The sequence below is a fragment of the Pseudorasbora parva genome, chromosome 23 (genome assembly GCF_024679245.1).
Source record: "Pseudorasbora parva isolate DD20220531a chromosome 23, ASM2467924v1, whole genome shotgun sequence".
In the NCBI taxonomy this organism is placed as follows: Eukaryota; Metazoa; Chordata; class Actinopteri; order Cypriniformes; family Gobionidae; genus Pseudorasbora; species Pseudorasbora parva.
Genome location: NC_090194.1, coordinates 28,442,103 through 28,462,828, shown reverse-complemented (window position 1 = coordinate 28,462,828; position 20,726 = coordinate 28,442,103). Strand labels below are relative to the sequence as shown.

The 20,726-nt window shown below is 39.4% G+C and overlaps 1 protein-coding gene across 2 annotated transcripts; it reads right to left on the bottom strand.

The window, feature by feature from the left end:
- Window positions 1-758: 758 nt before the first annotated feature.
- b3gat1b (beta-1,3-glucuronyltransferase 1 (glucuronosyltransferase P) b) lies at window positions 759-16,540 on the bottom strand. Of its 2 annotated transcripts, none has more exons than XM_067432907.1 (7): window positions 16,441-16,540; window positions 11,463-11,681; window positions 10,140-10,204; window positions 4,989-5,107; window positions 1,820-2,331; window positions 1,452-1,748; window positions 759-1,366 (listed from the first exon to the last, which is right to left on the bottom strand). In XM_067432907.1, exons 4-7 carry the CDS (start codon window positions 5,098-5,100, stop codon window positions 1,280-1,282), a joined length of 1,008 nt encoding a protein of 335 aa, XP_067289008.1. In that variant the 5' UTR covers window positions 5,101-5,107; window positions 10,140-10,204; window positions 11,463-11,681; window positions 16,441-16,540; the 3' UTR covers window positions 759-1,279. The 2 variants fall into 2 exon arrangements, with proteins under 2 accessions (XP_067289008.1, XP_067289009.1); XM_067432908.1 differs by lacking the exon at window positions 16,441-16,540 and adding an exon at window positions 11,813-12,230.
- Between the last annotated feature and the right edge of the window lie 4,186 nt (window positions 16,541-20,726).

Sequence of the window (20,726 nt, the reverse complement as noted above, 5' to 3'; positions counted from 1 at the left end):
GAATATACTTGTATTCATCTTTCCTTCGATTGCAACCAATCGTCCTGTCCCTGGCCAAAAAGCCCAAAAATTTCTATCTTGGTCTCATCAGATCAGAGAATCTTATTTCTCACCATCTTGGAGTCATTCAGGTGTTTTTTAGGAAACTTCTATGTGTCTTGCACTGAGGAGAGGCTTTCTCCCATCTCCCAACTGCATCTCTAGAGCTCAGCCACAGTGATCTTTGGGCTCTTCTTTACCTCTCTCACCAAAGCTCTTCTCACCCGATAGCTCAGTTTGCCCAGGCGGCCAGCTTTAGAAGGGTTCTGGTTGTCCCAAAGGTCTTCCATTTAAGGATTATGGAGGCCATTGTGCTCTTAGGTATCTTAAGTGCAGCAGATTTTTTTGTAACCTTGGCCAGATCTGTGCCTTGCCACAATTCTGTCTCTGAGCTCTTCAGTCAGTTCCTTTGACCTTATGATTCTCATTTGCTCTGACATGTACTGTGAGCTGTAAGGTCTTATATAGGAACAGGTGTGTGGCTTTCCTAATCAAGTCCAATCAGTATAATCAAACACAGCTGGACTCAAATGAAGGTGTAGAACCATCTCAAGGATGAACATACATACATATATATATATATATATATATATATATATATATATATATATATATATATATATATATATATATATATATATATATATATATATATATATATATATATTCATAAGATAACACAACTCTTCCATAGCTACACTCAACTTAATCACATGCATTTTATGCATCTTATGCACTTTATTCCTTTATCATGCATTGTATTCATAGTAGTTATGTTAATTATTCTTGTTTATTTTTGTTAATAAAAAATATTTTATTACAATTGTGTCTTCCTTGTGCTGATAATACAGAATATGCTCTACAAGTAAGAAATCTCACCAATCTTTCAGATAAATTATCTGACCAACTCTCCCCCCTTTCAATTCATTCTAAATGATTGGACAGCCTCCTGTTTGGAGTGTTCTCATACAGCCGGCTAAACGCGGAATCTGGGTAAACATTGTGTGTTAATTTTAGCCTTTAGAATGGCAGTTTTCCCAAGCATGTTTCTAGGAAAAATTGTTGTAAGTTGTTGCAAAGCTTTCAAAAGTTTGACTCTTTACATTTCCATTAGACCGCTTTTAATTGAGAGTTACCTCTAGTCTTATACTCAAGTCTGTCTTTGACAAGGGGACAGTTTAAAATCAGTGCGCTGAGTACAGGATACTTCAGTATTAAAAAACAGCATGACAGCAGTTCATCATACTTCCACGTTGGCATTTGTGAATCCCTTTTTTCCTTCATTCACAAGCAAGGGTCTTTCTGTCCGGGTGTGCCAAACTAGTACCTGAAAAAGACGAAGAACCTTGGCTTTGACTAAATGATTTCAAAAATATTTTGATCGGTTATGAAGATTTGGGTTTAGGACTGACCTTTGTGCAGTTAGAAGCTTTGGGTTCCAGGTCACTGAGAGTGACCAGATCCTGTAGCAAACTACTCTCCTGGTATCCACCTTTTACCCCTTTTAGCTTAAAGTAGGCTTGAGGTTTGCTGAGGATGAGCTGAAGGTTCACTGCAAACCCAGCCATGTCGATGGCGAAAGGTCGACGAGGGTCAAACACCGTTCTCCAGCCAAACACTTTGCCTTGAGAGTTGATTTTGGGCGACTCGTACCGGAGACCTCCGACGAAGGCGACCGGCCAGACAGATGCTTTACGAGTCCAACGCATCTGGGGTACAAAGAGGATGGATTAGGTTTATTAGGACACAAACTATGAACAGCAGATAAAATGTACTGTACCTCCTCAAACAGCTCCAAGCTGTACGTGTTGTCATCATCTGCAAAATACACGACTCCTTTATGACCCGAGCTGGGGTTGATGTTCTGCCTGAGCCAGCGGAGAGCCAGGTTTCTCTGCATGGTGCCGCGAGGAATACGGGCATTTCTGGGCTTCTTAAGGGCTCTGAGATTCTGAGGCGTCTCTACATTCAAGTGAGTGTAATTGAGTTTCGTGTTCTCCAGGAGTCTGGACACCAGCGTTGTCCGCTCTGCCGCGTCCTCCACCACTAGCCAGTGAAGGTTGGGGACGTGTAGGAGAGTGTTAGTGAGGCGTGTCAACTCTGCCTTCTGGACGGGTCTACTGTAAGTTGGAGTTATTACGTGAAGAGTCGGCAACGCATCAGACCAGGGTGGAGAGCGGCTGTGGATGTACTTCATCTGGGTGACCTCAGTGATGTGCTTGTTCTTTATGATGCAGGAATCATGAAGTCTAAAGCTTCGTTGATGAGCTTTAGTTGCCCCAGTTCTGTTAACTGTTAGAGGAACACACAATATATCAGTACCATATTATCAAATTATATGTTTTTTTTGTGCACTATATCAAGAAGTGGAAATTAATTGAGCATTACTTGCATATTTCATATTTCTGGTTTCAAAAAGGTCGCTTCCTGAGGAGTCATGAGCGAGGATACACTGGAGTATCCTTTGCCGAAGTGTTTTATCGACTAAACATGACACACTCATTTATTCTCCTCCCCCTTCATATCGTGCCACAGTTTATTCATAATTATTATTATGTTAACATGTTCAAGACACAAATGTTTGTCAAATAACAACAACTGACAGTTGCAGAATTATATCAAAGCACAAATGAATGAAACAAATAGAGAAACAACTAGAAACCAATTATACAACGAATAAAAAGCAGTTAATAACTGGAATTTGTTGTTAGTAATAACTGGTAATGTTAATTAAAATATGGACAAATGTGGTATTTTGTGGAGGATGAAGCTCACAATATATAAGATAATTCTAATGTTCAAGAATCCCGACTAAATCCAGCATTGCAGAGTCATCATTAATTGACGCCGCTTTGAAGTGACGTTAAAGGGAGCGAGGATGTATCATTTCACTTGATTCAATTCCTCCATCCTTGCGTCCTTCCCTCGCATCCTGAAGGGGCGGAGCTAAGGAGCGAGGAAAGGAAGCTAGGAAAGGAAACAAGGATGCACAAATAAGAATTGGGAAGCACCTATAGAGTGCACTCATTCAATCCCATAATGCACAGCAATAACAAGTGCACAAACGTATTGGAATGGTCAAAGCTAGTCTGTAAACATTAGAGAGCAAGTTGACTGAGCTTCTACAACTGTACAGTGCCTTGCGAAAATATCCGGCCCCCTTGAACTTTGCGACCTTTTGCCACATTTTTTGTGAAGAATCAACAATAAGTGGGACACATTCATGAAGTGGAACGAAATTTATTGGATATTTCAAACTTTTTTAACAAATCAAAAACTGAAAAATTGGGCATGCAAAGTTATTCGGCCCCCTTAAGTTAATACTTTGTAGCGCCACCTTTTGCTGCGATTACAGCTGTAAGTCGCTTGAGGTATGTCTCTATCAGTTTTGCACATCGAGAGACTGAAAATTTTGCCCATTCCTCCTTGCAGAACAGCTCGAGCTCAGTGAGGTTGGATGGAGAGCGTTTTTTTGAACAGCAGTTTTCAGTTCTTTCCAGAGATTCTCGATTGGATTCAGGTCTGGACTTTGACTTGGCCATTCTAACACCTGGATATGTTTATTTTTGAACCATTCCATTGTAGATTTTGCTTTATGTTTTGGATCATTGTCTTGTTGGAAGACAGATCTCCGTCCCAGTCTCAGGTCTTTTGCAGACTCCATCAGGTTTTCTTCCAGAATGGTCCTGTATTTGGCTCCATCCATCTTCCCATCAATTTTAACCATCTTCCCTGTCCCTGCTGAAGAAAAGCAGGCCCAAACCATGATGCTGCCACCACCATGTTTGACAGTGGGGATGGTGTGTTCAGGGTGATGAGCTGTGTTGCTTTTACGCCAAACATAACGTTTTGCATTGTTGCCAAAAAGTTCAATTTTGGTTTCATCTGACAAGAGCACCTTCTTACACATGTTTGGTGTGTCTCCCAGGTGGCTTGTGGCAAACTTTAAACAGCACTTTTTTCTTCTTGCCACTCTTTCATAAAGGCCAGATTTGTGCAGTATACGACTGATTGTTGTCCTATGGACAGAGTCTCCCACCTCAGCTGTAGATCTCTGCAGTTCATCCAGAGTGATCATGGGCCTCTTGGCTGCATCTCTGATCAGTCTTCTCCCTAAACTGAAAGGTTAGAGGGACGGCCAGGTCTTGGTAGATTTGCAGTGGTTCACTCCTTCAATTTCAATATTATCGCTTGCACAGCGCTCCTTGGGATGTTTAAAGCTTGGGAAATCTTTTTGTATCCAAATCCGGCTTTAAACTTCTCCACAACAGTATTTCAGACCTGCCTGGTGTGTTCCTTGTTCTTCATGATGCTCTCTGTGCTTTAAACAGACCTCTGAGACTATCACAGTGCAGGTGTATTTATATGGAGACTTGATTACACACAGGTGGATTCTATGCATCATCATTAGTCATTTAGATCAACATTGGATCATTCAGAGATCGTCACTGAACTTCTGGAGAGAGTTTGTTGCACTGAAAGTAAAGGGGCCGAATAATCTTGCACGCCCAAACTGGAACTGGAAAGTCGCATGCAGTCCTACGACACCAAACTAATTAGCACAAACACAGGCAGCAACATGTCTAGGGGGAAAAAGTCCCTGGGACAAATTGTTCCAGGTAATTTCGATGGAAGCCTATGTTTGCTAGAGAATACCCATAATGCAGTGTGAGGGTCATGTCGAATGAATTCCCGCTGGTCCAATGTTGGTACAGTGCAATTTCCTTCAAGTGGACTATATTAGCGGAGTAATGTAAGGAATAGATAATGGGGGTATATGACTGATTTGGAACAAAGCTTATATCCTTCACAAAGTATAAAAGATACCGGTAGTAGCATATGTTACTTGCAACCAGATATGCAACAGGACCAGTGGAACCAAACGTAAGATGCCATGCCACTAAATGCCTAAATTAACTTGTAGCATTTGAAAGAACGATCTTATTTACCCTTCAGAACTGGAAGCAACGGGTTGCCAGCACGTTGGTGCCAAAGTGTGATGAGTAAAGTCCATGGTAACACAATCAAAATGAGTGCCAGGAAGTCCTTTCTCCTCGGCATGTCTTACCTGTGGCAAACAAGAGGTCACTTTAGCGATTGAAATTAAGCAGATACCATTTTTAATTACAATTTAAGCTTCCAACGATTATGTATACAAACATGATAATTGAGATAATGATCGCAATGTTTGTGTTAAAAAAAAAGGGTATTGTGAAGCAGAGTCCTGCAACGGGTAAAAGTGGCTAAAGTGGCATAAAAGTGGCTAAAACGGGTGGATTGTGACATTTATAAAATTCACAGGCGGGGATGCGGGCAGATAATTAACTCTGTGCAGGCGGGTAGTAGCGCGGATGAAAAATAGGCCTATGTGCAATATTTCTGTGGCGAGGTGAACGAGAGAGAGAGAGCGAGCGAGACCAGGGCGTGATTGTGAATGAGCGTCACCTGCGAGCCACACCGGTCTCGAATCCTCAGAGGGAGCTCGGAGGCATATCATGGGACAAGAGATCACCACACCTAGATTTGACGTTGAGTTGTGTTTACGTTTTATTATGTGTGTGCGCGTGGCAGATGTCCGTGAGGGGCTACCCACGTTACTTCCATTTTGTTTGGTTAAAGTCTTTTAAATGTTCGCCGGTTCCCGCCTCCTTCTTCCCCCATCGAACATATTGTAGGCTACTACAATTTCTATATCCAAATTACCATTACACATACACGCATCAACGATATGCCAATTGACCCATCACGTCACCACCACTGCGACATCGAAGATCTTGTTGATGTCTCTCATAACCCAGAAGGAGCGAGCGTTGCAGGAGTAGCAATGGATGAAGTAAAAGTAGCCTAAAGTTAGTGAGTGGAGTAGCCTATATGAAATTGTTGACAACCACTCTTTAAAGGCACTTTTGCCTGTTTCATTAGCCCATTCTTGACACTTGTTACACTTGACACTTGTGATGTTGAGAGAGGAGCAGGATAAAAAAATAAAGCATTTTAATTTGGATGATTTTAGCGTGCGTGATTTATCGCGGGCACAGGTTGGGTAACGGGCCAAATATTAACGGGTCTGGGCGGGTGCGGATTTAATTTTGACATTTTCACGGAGCACGGGTCGGATCTGGTTCTAAACCTTGCGGGTACGGGCAGGGGCGGGTCTCCAAAAATGGACCCGTGCAGGACTCGGGTCCCGGGAAAATGTTAAGCTCAAAATTGAATGGACCGGTAAAATAAAGCATTTTACTTAAAGCTGCTGTCCATAACTTTTTTTGTGTTCAAGATTTACAAAAATTATATAATGAGAATGTACTATGTGAATCCATTTTCCAAACCGTGTTTTTGTCTTACCCTGAATCATTATGGTACACTTATAATAAGTATTTATATTGGGACTATTTCAGGTCAGACTGGTAGGTAATTTAATAGTCAATTAAATACTAAACTGCCATTCACTGTATTGCATAAATAGAAAGCCAGTTAATGTAGAGTTTTGTAATACAATGTACACTCACCTAAAGGTTTATTAGGAACACCATACTAATACTGTGTTTGACCCCCTTTCGCCTTCAGAACTGCCTTAATTCTACGTGGCATTGATTCAACAAGGTGCTGAAAGCATTCTTTAGAAATGTTGGTTCATATTGATAGGATAGCATCTTGCAGTTGATGGAGATTTGTGGGATGCACATCCAGAGCACGATGCTCCCGTTCCACCACATCCCAAAGATGCTCTATTGGGTTAAGGTCTGGTGACTGTGGGGGCCATTTTAGTACAGTGTACTCATTGTCATGTTCAAGAAACCAATTTGAAATGATTCGAGCTTTGTTGCATGGTGCATTATCCTGCTGGAAGTAGCCATCAGAAGATGAGTACATGGTGGTCATAAAGAGATGGACATGGTCAGAAACAATGCTCAGGTAGGCCGTGGCATTTAAGCAATGCCCAATTGGCACTAAGGGGCCTAAAGTGTGCCCAGAAAACATCCCCCACACCATTACACCACCACCAGCAGCCTGCACAGTGGTAACAAGGCATGATGGATCCATGTTCTCATTCTGTTTACGCCAAATTCTGACTCTACCATCTGAATGTCTCTTTCAGTCTTCAACTATCCAATTTTGGTGAACTTGTGCAAATTGTAGCCTCCTTTTCCTATTTGTAGTGGAGATGAGTGGTACCCTGTGGGGTCTTCTGCTGTCGTATCCCATCCGCCTCAAGGTTGTGAATGGTGTGGCTTCACAAATGCTTTGCTGCATACCTCGGTTGCAACGAGTGGTTATTTCAGTCAAAGTTGCTCTTCTCTCTGCTTGAATCGGCCCGTTCTCCTCTGACCTCTAGCACGACAAGGCATTTTGGCCCACAGGACTGCCGCATACTGGATGTTTTTCCCTTTTCACACCATTCTTTGTAAACCCTAGAAATAGTTGTGCATAAAAATCCCAGTAACTGAGCAGATTGTGAAATACTCAGACCGGCCCGTCTGGCACCAACAACAATGCCATGCTCAAAATTGCTTAAATCACCTTTCTTTCCCATTCTGACATTCAGTTTGGAGTTCAGGAGATTGTCTTGACCAGGACCACATCCCTAAATGCATTGAAGCAACTGCCATGTGATTGGATGATTAGATAATTCCATTAATGATAAATTGAACAGGTGTTCCTAAAAATCCTTTAGGTGAGTGTATATTTCCAAAATAAAGTTTAAAGAGTATTTTCGTGCTGGGGCCATAACTAACTAAGCTGTCTCATTCTCGCATTTAACGCTCAGAAGGACTCTAGCCTACAAGCCTCAGAAGGACTGTACTAGGAAGGGGTGCTTCTTAAAATACTCTGATGCTTCCTTGTTTCTTTGCTCCTCTGTCCTCCAGCCCGTTATGTGTAAATCTAATTCAGCCATCTTGAAGGACGAGGAAGCTTCCTGAGGAGTCACGGGTGTATCCTCCTAAGGGGGTGGAGCTAAGACTTGAGGAAAGGAAGTGAGGAAATGAAAAGGGGATTCCCAAATAAGAGCATCCCAGGACATTTTAGGCCCCTTAGTGCCAATACGGCATCATTTAAATGCCACAACCTACCTGTGCATTGTTTCTGACCATGTCCATCCCTTTATGACCACCATATACCCATCCTCTGCTTGCTACTTTCAGCAGGATAATGCACCATGTCACAAAGCTCTAATCATTTCAAATTGGTTTCTGGAACATGACAATGAGTTCACTGTACTAAAATGGCCCCCACAATCACCAGATCTCAACCCAATAGAGCATCTTTGGGATGTGGTGGAACGGGAGCATCGTGCTCTGGATGTGCATCCCACAAATCTCCATCAACTGCAAGATGCTATCCGATCAATATGGGCAGAGATTTCTAAAGAAAGCTTTCAGCACCTTGTTGAATCAATGCCACGTAGAATTAAGGCAGTTCTGAAGGCGAAAGAGGATCAAACACAGTATTAGTATGGTGTTCCTAATAATCCTTTAGGTGAGTGTACATTGTATTACAAAACTTTACATTAACTGGCTTTCTATTTATGCAATACAGTGAATGGCAGTTTAGTATTTAATAGACTATTAAATTACCTGACCTGAATAGTCCCAATATAAATACTTATTATAAGTGTACCATAATGATTCAGGGTAAGACAAAAACACGGTTTGGAAAATGGATTCATGTTGTACATTCTCATTATATAATTTTTGTAAATCAAAAAAAGTTACGGACAGCAGCTTTAAGTAAAATGCTTTATTTTAGCGGTCCATTCAATTTTGAGCTTAACATTTTCCTTTTTCACAACAGAGTCCTGCACGGGTCCATTTTTGTTTCCTATTTTTTTGATTGAAATAATAGTAATTATGAATTTTGCTATGATCGAGAAGCCTTGCTTCATAAGTGCCAGTGTGAGAATCAATGTTATCATGTTTTAAAGTTGAAGTATTTTTAAAGCATTTGCTGTCATTACTGCCCACATTCATGCAATGTGCTAGCCTAGAAATCTTGACGCACCCTAGCGGCAGCAAATCTAATCTGCCGTGAGTGTCGTCTAGCAACTCTCAATACACGTCTGAGCTGTAAAAAACAAACTCTGGTCAGGCCAATCACATCGTTTATAGAGTCGGTGAGCGGGGCTTAATATAATGACGGCCGAGTTGCGCTTGCGTGCTTCTAGTAAACACAGAAGCTGGTGAACGGCGGTCTTTCGAATCGACTTTGGCCACGACTCTGGAAGACTTGGAGTTAAGCTTTTCTCTGAGAAAAGAACAAAGAACGGCACTGAAGTCATTCTTAAAAAGGGAAGATGTGTTCGGAGTTTTGCCGACCGGATACGGATATCTTCACATGTTTACCAGCTTCAACTACCCTAACGAAACAAAAATATATTGCAGTATATTGGAAAATGTCATGTAATACATTAGGCAATAAATTCACATATATGGGATTTAATATTTACATTGTCCAATATATTGCAATATATGAAAGCGGCAATCATTTGTATATTTTGCAATATATTACAGGAATATATAATATATTATATAATACCATCAATATATTATTCCATGTATTTACAATATATTATAATATATTTCAAGTAATATATTGGTAAATATATTTTCCTTTCGTAAAGCGCTTCACGTTGCTCTGGTTGGTTGTAGCGTTATCCTATCGCGTGCAGAGAGAGTTTGAAAGACAACCGTTTATCCCGCCCCTCGGATTGAGCCCTGTCAATGGTGAGTTTCCAGACCAAACATCTTGATGTGGGTCTGGCTTGTCAGGCTAGCAATGTGCAGCATATTGATTTATAGCTTTTAGGATTAGAAGTCAGGTTCTACTTAAAAAAAAGTCTGGGGGAAAAAAGAGAGATTCTCTGCAGCTTCTTTTCCCCAGAAAATAGGTCAGCATAAGCTTTAAACTTCTCAAATTTGAATTCAAATGCTACAGAAGCAGAGACCAAAAATTTGAATGCATCCTCACAATCTCGAGTCTCTTAAGAGTGTTTGAGTATGTGTCATAAATTTCACATCCTTAGTAGATACTCCAGCAGGACATTCCCTATGATAGAGATGTTTTTTTTTTCTTCTGTTTCTCTGCATGTTTAATGAGCTTACCAATGTTTATCCCTCTCATTTCATAGTCCCAGCAGCAGTCAACCTCTGAGCAACTCCATCAGTAACTGCCGCATGTGAATAATAAAGACACAATCACATTTAGACTCAGATATCATGAACAGTCGTCATTTGATGTACAATTTCAAATAATGGAATTTATTTTTAAATATTTTAGTGCATAATTAGAACAAATAAATGCCATGAATATGTATTCCTGGTCAGCATGTCAATAAAAATTCATGCTGAACATTCTCTATGGTTTCGAAGGTCATTCTTCCCATAAGGATTTCAGACAAACATGTCAAGGAAGATGAATGTATGAGAACTCTTCTCAGGAACAGAGCTGCTCTGAAAGCCCAGGCGTAAACACACACACACACACACACACACACACACACACACACACACACACACACACACACACACACACACACACACACAGTCAATAATTTGGGTGTTAGATTTAGGTCAGATCATTGTGTGTCTCAGTAAGTCCCAAAATAATGAGCGCCGCCGGGAATCAGGCTAGAGTCCGATTAAGCCTCTGAATTGAGGTGAAGTATTTTATCTTGTCTTAAGTCAGCAAACTGCATCATGATACTGTTAAATATTGAACAAATTATAATATTCTAACTTAAATTCTACTTTAATAAATGAAAATATAATGAATATAAATGTACAATATAAATAATATAACGAAATGTATAAATATTTGTGTATATTCATATTATATATAAATATATATAATAAAAAAACTATATTTTACATTAAAACATTGAAAAAAACGTATTAAAAAATGAATGTGGAAAAAAAGTCATGAAAATAATGGCATAATGCAATTAGATCTTTTCATCATTGACATGATTTCATTAGATGAATTCGCAATGTTCTCCAAAACGCTGTCAAATAACCGAAACTACTTTACATTTTCTTCACAATCAATGGTTCGATCGTTCTGAGGATATTTCATAAGCATCCTAATCGCTTGCCTGCCCCCATTTCTTATGCAAGAGGCCCAGATTTACTTCTTACTGTTTAGACAAACATTTAAACAACCAATAAAAAGGCAGCACTGCTTGGTGCCTCACACTTGTCTCAGTTTGTTTATTGTGCGTGTGTCCCAGAGGGAGATATGGATGTGTTGCTAAATTTGGCTGTAAGAGAAAGCTGAAGCTCTATATAGTCAAGCTTAGCAACTGTGGATTTTTTACAACAATTCTTCACTTTTTTTAAAAACACAAAAACATACACCTCACACTTTTGCATTTAAGAGGAAAGCACATCCGCATTTAAAGATTCTATATTAAAGCCAGTTATACTTACATATTCCATCTATCTATCGCTGCCTTGACTCAGCCATTTGTATCAGTCAGATATCCTTCTGATGGACTTTGAGAGAGAAAAAACAATAAGAGACGGAGAAAGAGAGAGACGGCTTCTGGGCTGGTGTCAGCAGTGCCTGGGCCAGCAGGGGGATGAGAGGTCATCCCTCTGGAAGAATGCGTCCTCTCATTCAGACAACAAAGGCTGCAATTGTGGATGCTGATGGGAGATGGCAGCAAAAACAAAGGGCAATCATCAACAACGTCACCAAATGAAATTCCCAAAACATGAGGAATAATATTGCCTCGGGAACGAGGCTTTGTTTTATCCGCGAAGGTCCCGTAATGTACTGAGATTCGGTGAAGTGTGAGTTTTGAAGTTTTCCTCTTGATCATCGCACGATGTCCTGTTTAATTTACACACATCAGATCCTCCCACTTGAGTAAAGCTGCCGTGGTCTGCCTTAATCACTGTGAGGCAGAGTTTAAAAGAGGATTAAAACAAATTAGACAGCAAAATCAGAGGGAACTGGAGAAATCAGACAGTGATGAAAATCAGACAGTGAAGGCAAAAATGGTGGATGTCAAGGAGTGAAATCAGACTGTTAGAACGTAGTCAGATTGAGGTGGATATCAGACAATGATATCAGACTGAGGTGTAGAGGAGTGAGATATCAGACCAAGGTGGAGATAAGATGATGAAATCAGACTGAGGTGGATATCAGAGTGAGATATCAGACAATGATATCAGACTGAGGTGTAGAGGAGTGAGATATCAGACCAAGGTGGAGATAAGATGATGAAATCAGACTGAGGTGGATATCAGAGTGAGATATCAGACAATGATATCAGACTGAGGTGTAGAGGAGTGAGATATCAGACCAAGGTGGAGATAAGATGATGAAATCAGACTGAGGTGGATATCAGAGTGATATATCAGACAATAAAATTAGACTGAGGTGTAGATAGGAATGGGATATCAGACCAAGGTGGAGATAAGATGATGAAATCAGACTGAAGTGGATATCAGAGTGATATATCAGACCAAGGTGGAGATAAGATGATGAAATCAGACTGAGGTGGATATCAGAGTGATATATCAGACCAAGGTGGAGATAAGATGATGAAATCAGACTGAGGTGGATATCAGAGTGATATATCAGACAATGATATCAGACGGAGGTGTAGAGGAGTGAGATATCAGACCAAGGTGGAGATAAGATGATGAAATCAGACTGAGGTGGATATCAGAGTGAGATATCAGACAATGATATCAGACTGAGGTGTAGAGGAGTGAGATATCAGACCAAGGTGGAGATAAGATGATGAAATCAGACTGAGGTGGATATCAGAGTGATATATCAGACAATAAAATTAGACTGAGGTGTAGATAGGAATGGGATATCAGACCAAGGTGGATATCAGATGATGAAGTCAGACTAAGGTGGATATCAGAGTGATATATCAGACAATGATATCAGACTGAGGTATAGAGGAGTGAGATATCAGACCAAGGTGGAGATAAGATGATGAAATCAGACTGAGGTGGATATCAGAGTGATATATCAGACAATGATATCAGACTGAGGTATAGAGGAGTGAGATATCAGACCAAGGTGGAGATAAGATGATGAAATCAGACTGAGGTGGATATCAGAAGAGATCAGACAATGATATCAGACTGAGGTGTAGAGGAGTGAGATATCAGACCAAGGTGGAGATAAGATGATGAAATCAGACTGAGGTGGATATCAGAGTGATATATAAGACAATGATATCAGACTGAGGTGTAGAGGAGTGAGATATCAGACCAGGGTGGAGATAAGATGATGAAATCAGACTGAGGTGGATATCAGAAGAGATCAGACAATGAAATTAGACGTAGGTGTAGATCAGAGTAAGAGATCAGACCAAGGTGGAGATAAGATGATGAAATCAGACTTAAGGCTACAACATACTCCGCAAGAACAGAGAAAAAAGTTCTCACACCCAGGGCTGCGAGAACCAAATTTGGTTCTCGCAGGAGTTCTCGCAGCTTGTTCTCGACACATCGCCTGAGCAACACTTTTTTCTTGCGGGTGTCCGAGAACTATTGTGTGATTGGTCATACATTAAAAGTGGACGTGGTTAATGCGGAGAAACGCAGATGATCGGCACCTGCTTTTCTTTTGAAATATGGAATGCACTGGCAAGACCGAACTTTGTTCTTGTTCTTGCCACCTTGAGAAAATGAACAATTTTCGTTGTTCTTGCAGAGTATGTTCCAAGCTTCAGGGGGGAATCAGACAAGGAAATCAGACTGAGTTGTAGATCAGAGTGAGAGATCAGGCAATAAAATTAAATAGAGGTGTAGATTGGAATGAGATGGACCAAGGTGGAGATAAGATGATGAAATCAGACTGAGGTGGAAATCAGAGAAATAAAGAAGACTGTCAGACTGTTAAATTAGGTTGTGATGGAAGTGAAATCAGACTGTTAGAATGTAAAGTCAGACTGAGGTGGATATCAGACAATGAAATCAGGCTGAGGTGGAGATGACACTGTGAAAACAGACTCAGGTGGGGATCACACAATGAAATCAGACTGAGATGGAAATCAGGCAGAGGAGATCCGACTTAGCTGGAAATCTGTTGATCGCGCCTCTTGAAAAACTTGCATACAGAGTTATTGGAATAATGCTTGTTTATCACGCCTCTTGTGCAGTAGAAATTATACAGATCAGACTCACCAGATCAATGTTCACTTTTATATTGAGCTTGGTCTGGTGATAGCTAGACAATCAGTTTGTGTGTCTCTGCCAACCTCAAAAAATGTAACATGATATTTCATGACTATAAAAAATAAAATAAAAAGATAAATGAGTTTCAGGTCAAAATGATCGAAAGGAATGACCAAAAAGTGGAATCAGACTGAGGTTTAGATCAGAGTGAAATAACAGACCAAGATGGAGAAAAGATGATGAAATCAGACTCATGTGGAGATGCGACAGTGGTGGGATCACACAATGAAATCAGACTGAGGTGGATATCAGGCAGTGAAATCAGACTGTGAGAAAGTCAAATCACACTGAAGTGACTGTGAGACAATGGAATCGGATTGAGGTGCAAATTAAAGAGTGAAATCAAACTCGGGTCAAAATTGGACACTAAAGACAAACTGAGTTCCAGACACTGAAATCAGACTAAAGTGGAGACCGGATGGTGAAATCAAGAGTCTACACTAATCCGTAGGGATGGCTGACACGAACCTGACGTTTCGACACTGTGTCGAGATCCCGAAGCGCAGATGTTTCGAAACGCTGCTCCGAGCTGTGATTCGACACACCCATGTCACTACAGCTAAACGAAGCACTGAAGTGTTTCATCAGGTCCGCCTTTCGAAACTGCTTTGATTAAAAGGGGCTGGAACACACATCTGAATGAACCTCATTCCCCACAGTTTAAAACTGAAGTTAATCCATCTTCACCTCGTGGGTTTTGTGAGAGAAGATACATTTTGTGATAATGTGACTGACATGACTGCATCACATGGCTAAAAATGCGTCATCGTATTAAAAAGCCTCCGTTTTCACAGTCCACAATTACTACGCGAAGACGGCGTTTTCAAATTTATCCGCTCTGGAGAGCGTTTTCAAAACGATACGTTTTCATTGACTTAAAACGCTGTCTCAGTGTGGATGGAAGGCCAAAACGGAGAGAAAAATATACGTTTTCAAATGAAAACGTATTAGTGTGGACATGGCCCAACAGTCAGAGAGTGAATTCATAAACCAAGATACTGTATTAGAAAATGAAATCAGACTGGGGTGTAGACTAGAACGTGAACTCAAACTTAAAGTTTGTCAGAAAGTAAAATCAGACTAAGGTGGATATTATAGCCTACAATGAAACCAGACCGATGTAGAAATCAGACTGAGGAGGCTCATAGAGTAAACAGAGAGTGAAACTCAACTATGGTAAAAATTCTGCCATGAAGTCAGTGAAAAGCTGGATATCAAAAAAGTGAAATCAGGTTGTGAGATTTCAGATTGAGATATCAGACCGTAGTGGAAATAAAAACAAGATAAGGCAAAACAATAAAATGCCTACTGTGAGATTGAACTTTTTCCACTTTCACTTGTCAAATTCCAATCCCTTTTAAATAGCAAATAAATTAGATTTGCGAACCATTTGTTTTTACAATGATACTGATAGCGTATAAATAGTACCAGTTCCTGTATATTAACTCTACAATCTCAAAGTATGCATAATGACTGTTGCCATGGCAACAGAAGGAACAAATCCGGCAGCAGATCGCTGGTAAAAACGACAGACATTCGCACTGACTGCTCTTCTCTCTCTCTCTCTCTCTCTCTCTCTCTCTCTCTCTCTCTCTCTCTCTCTCTCTCTCTCTCTCTCTCTCTCTCTCTCTCTCTCTCTCTCTCTCTCTCTAATTGGTGTGTATTGTTTCAATATGAGATTTCCAATCTGCACAAAAGATAAAGATACTGCAAATACAAGCTGAAAATGCCCTGCCCTGGTCAGACTGACAAATCACACATGCAAGAGACCAGTTTTAGTGGCTTTTAGTTTAAAAAGAGCTCATTCTAAGTGGCATCTGCCTCTGAATCATTTAATCAGGTCATTAAAAGCAATCAATGCAAACCTTTACAACACGGGACAGTGATGTGAGCTTCTGGCTGATGTCCATTTATTGATGTCCATGCAAATGTCACAGTCGAGTTTAAAACACCCTCTAACTGTCCTTATCGATGCAGTCCCTTCAGCCTGCAGAACCAGAGCAGGGCAGACAGATAACCCTGCACGGTCACGTCCACGTGCTACAGTAACCACAGTTTCTCAGCTGTTAATACACAACCCAGAAAGGAAACATAGCCTTGTCTTCCATGAGGCTGGGCCTATAATTCTGTAATTGTTTTAGAAATTTAATTTACAACAGCAGAGTATGACAACTATTAATTGTAGAAGAGATTATCATACCTGTATGCCTTTCAAGTGTGCCGAGTTCTGCCCTGTACAAATTCTCCTTTCTTGCTCCTGCAAATGCTTTAGAGAACACAAAAGAACTACATTTAACGGCACATTGGACTCTAAAATGTACAAAACAAAGAGAACAAGACACTCTGTTATTACCTTATCTGAAGAGGAGTAAAGCATTCTGTTCTGCTTCTCTCTTTCGCTCTCTGTGTGTCTCACTCACACACACACATGCACAAACACACATAATGAGTTGAAACATGGAGATGTCGATTTCTGAACATTTCAATGGGCGGACAGATCTATTATAGAGACATTAAACTGTCATTTGAACTGCAATTTTCTTATACCAAGTGCTTTACATTTGGCTTTAAACATCTAAAAGGCATGTCAGAAGGATACAGTGAACTTTGTGCTGTTTTAAAAGTGAACGTACTTTAAAGCCCACAATTGTCTGGCTATCATCTGACCAAGCACAGTCTTTTAAGATTGAACATTGATCTGGGGAGTCTGCTCTGTATTTTCTACTGCACAAGAGGCGTGATCAACAGGCATAATTCAAATGACACTGTACGCAATTGGATAGTCCTTCAACCAATTAGACAAAGAAGTATCAAAGAACAGTCTAATTAGGCGTGGGAGTCACTATCAAGCACCATTTGAAAGCGAGACTACTTTTCTGACACATGGTCACAGCAGCACATGCTAAGATTATTTGTTTTAAAGGGTTAGTTCACCCAAAAATGAAAATGATTTCATTAATTACTCACCCTCATGTCGTTTGAGACCTGTAAGACCTTCGTTCATCTTCGGAACACAAATGTAGATATTTTTGTTGAAAGCTGATGGCTGAGAAAGGCTTCAGATAGGCCTCCATTGGCATTCAGTACATTCCCACTCACAAGACCCATAAAGGCACTAAAAACATTGAAACAAAGTCCATCTCACTACAGTGGCTGTACAATCATTTTTACAATGCGACGAAAGTTATTGTGCGCACAAAAATCAAAATAACGATTTTATCCACCAAGTTATTGACGTGAACCCGACGCATGCGCGAGTATGACGCAGATCCGCCTTTCGAATCATAGCGAATGAACGAAGGTCTTACGGGTGTCCAGTGACATGAGGGTGAGTAATTAATGAAATAATTTTCCTTTTTGGGTGAACTAACCCTTTAATGATCTTATTTAAAGCTGCAGTCCGTAACTGTTGACGCTCTAGTGGTTAATAAACAGAACTGCATCCATCTTGTTGAAGAACATTGCAGCTGGAGCTACTTCTCTCTGTTTCTGTCTATGGCGAGTCACACAGGGACTGTGCTCCTCCGCAGCAGATCCTACCAGACGAGTCTGAAATAGTCCCAGTATAAACACTTTTTATAAGTGTGCCATAATGATTCAGGGTAAGACAAAAGCACGGTTTCGAAAATGGATTCATGTTGTACATTGACACTTGAACACACATTGAAGCTGCTGTCCGTAACTTTTTTATGACATGAACTGAAAGTGTGTGTGTGTGTGTGTGTGTGTGTGTGTGTGTGTGTGTGTGTGTGTGTGTGTGTGTGTGTGTGTGTGTGTGTGTGTGTGTGTGTGATGAAGGTGTAGAGAAGCCTTTTGTCAGGTTTTATAATTTTTTTTGTTTTTTTTTTGAATGTTTAGAAATTCAGTTTTTCTTTTCGTTGCCAACAGTGTGCGATAAGGGGCACACACACACACACACACACACACACACACACACACACACACACACACACACACACACACACACACACACACACACACAGTACCATCCCACTTTAATGAACATATATATTGTAAGAGTAATACTGATGATTAACAGTAGGGCTATAAGGCTAATAACTAGCAGTCCCAAATTATTTTCTGTTAATACAAAGTTGGTAAAGGCTACCACAGTAATGCAAAAAAAAACAAAAAAAACAATGCACAAGTAGTGTATACGGAAAAGGGGGGGATTATTATGATTATTATTTTATGATTAATCCTTTCAAACATATTATTCTTGTATTAATCCATGTACGAATGACCTTTTTGTCTATTGTATCTTTTGATATCATATACTCATACAACCTATTCAAACGAGACCTTGGGTTCACCTCTGCTTTGAAAAATATACATGTCTAACTTCTGCTGTCACATGTAATTTCCCCTGCAAAGTCTGGTACACTGCAAAAAATGCCTTTCTTGCTTAGTATTTTCATCTTGTTTCTAGTCAAAATATCTAAAGATTCTTACATTAAGAAATATTTACTAAACAAGTACAAATTATTGTAATGTTTTGGGAAGAAATAACTCAAAATTAAGAGAGTTTTTGCTTAAAACAAGCAAAATAATCTACCAATGGGGTAAGAAAAATAATCTTGTTTTCTGTTTGAATTAAGATTATTTTGCTCACCCGATTGGTAGATTATTTAGCTTATTTTAAGCAAAAACTCTCTTAATTTTGAGTTATTTTTTACCAAAACAAGACAATTACTTTTGCTTGTCTAGTAAATACTTCTTGTTTTAAGAATTTTTAGATGTTTGGACTAGAAACAAGACAAAAATACTACGTAAAAAAAAGCATTTTTTTGCAGTGTATCCGGTTTAATATTGACTGTTGCATGAGTTTTAGCATAAAGTTCAGACATGGTGATGGTAAAAAAAAAACATATTTGGCTCTTGCTGCTTCTACAGTGTTAAAACCATGCAGAATGTAATACCAAGAGGCCATAGCTGATTCTTAGAAAGGTATTTTTTATTGTCGTTGACATGATTAACATATTCTTCCTGATCTGATCTTAGGTATAAATATTGGCAATGATGTACATCATCATTAGTATCAACAAAGAAACACAAAATTAAAATAATGTGGCATTTTGGGGTTACAGAAACAAAAATTACCATGGTAAATATACAATAGTAGCAAACTGTTAATGAAATGTGGAAACTGATCCTGATGAATAGAATAAACATCATGTTTCATTACCTGCCTTCAAATCCTTCCCAATTAACAGAACTTATCAGTTACATTATTTATTGGTACTTTACTTGTATTTCATGACTTACTAATTGACAAAGTAACCACAACATTGCATGTTCATAGTTTCTTTTGCCCTTTTTATATCCTCCTGGGACCAGAAACAAAGTTGCAATTGTGAACATTTTTTAGTGCATTTCTCTGACACCATTCATGTCACAGGTTTAAGTCCAGTAAAGACATGTTCAGAGCTTTCCACAGATTCCGAATGGTTGAAGGTTTCACAACTTCTCCTTGGTCTGTAAAACTAACTGACAATAATTAAGTGATCAAATTTAATACACACATCTCACATTATGGAAATATAATAATATTTTGTAATTATCATTTAAATCTGACTGATTTTCTAATTGTTTGTTATAAATCAACAGGAGTCATAAATTCAGGAGAATGTTATGAGGTTTATAATCAAAATGTGACTTTCAGTAACGAAAGGGCAATGATTTCATACATGTTCACTGTAGAGGACACTATTAAATTGTGTTTATCTGTCATTTTGGGAGACACACAAAGTGAATATATGCAGGGAAAGAAATTATATTTCAATATTCCTATCAAATATTAGATATTATTATGAAAATGTTGCCAATTATTACATTATTACACTTCTGTTTTCATTACAGGTTGCCCTCAAGTGCCCCACTTGGCAAATTAGATACAATGTATAGATTGGGAAAAATCCCATTGTTGTTGCTTATTCATGTATTTAATTTTATTTGTAAAAATTGAGTCCTGGTGTCCACTACAATTGACACAGAATAACATACGAATAAAATATAATTTCTCAAATATAGTGAAGATCGTGCAACGCGCGCCATCGAGCACAATATAACATCTGAGAGGACAGGAACGTTTGTTTTTCTGAGGTGAGAAGCTAAGAAAACAATGACACTTACATATAGCCAGACAGTCTCATATGGCCACAGATACCGAATCAGGACAACACGTTTTTCAGGCACTCTTTAAACCGCGTCTGACAGAAGAGTCAACATGCTATAGTATCAGACTACAATGCATGTTTGAACTGTTTTAATTCAAAGCAACGGGCATATCTTAAAAAAATGTACGTAAGTGTCATTGTTTTTGTCTCAAGATATACAAACCAGCAATGTTTTTTAAAGACACGTTTAATAAAAAACTACTTAAATCTGTAATACCCAATAGAAAACAGGCCATAAAAAGAAAACAAGGGATACTTTAAGCTTTCTAATTCTGCCATCTAGTGGTTGTAGTGCAATGGTTGTCTTCAT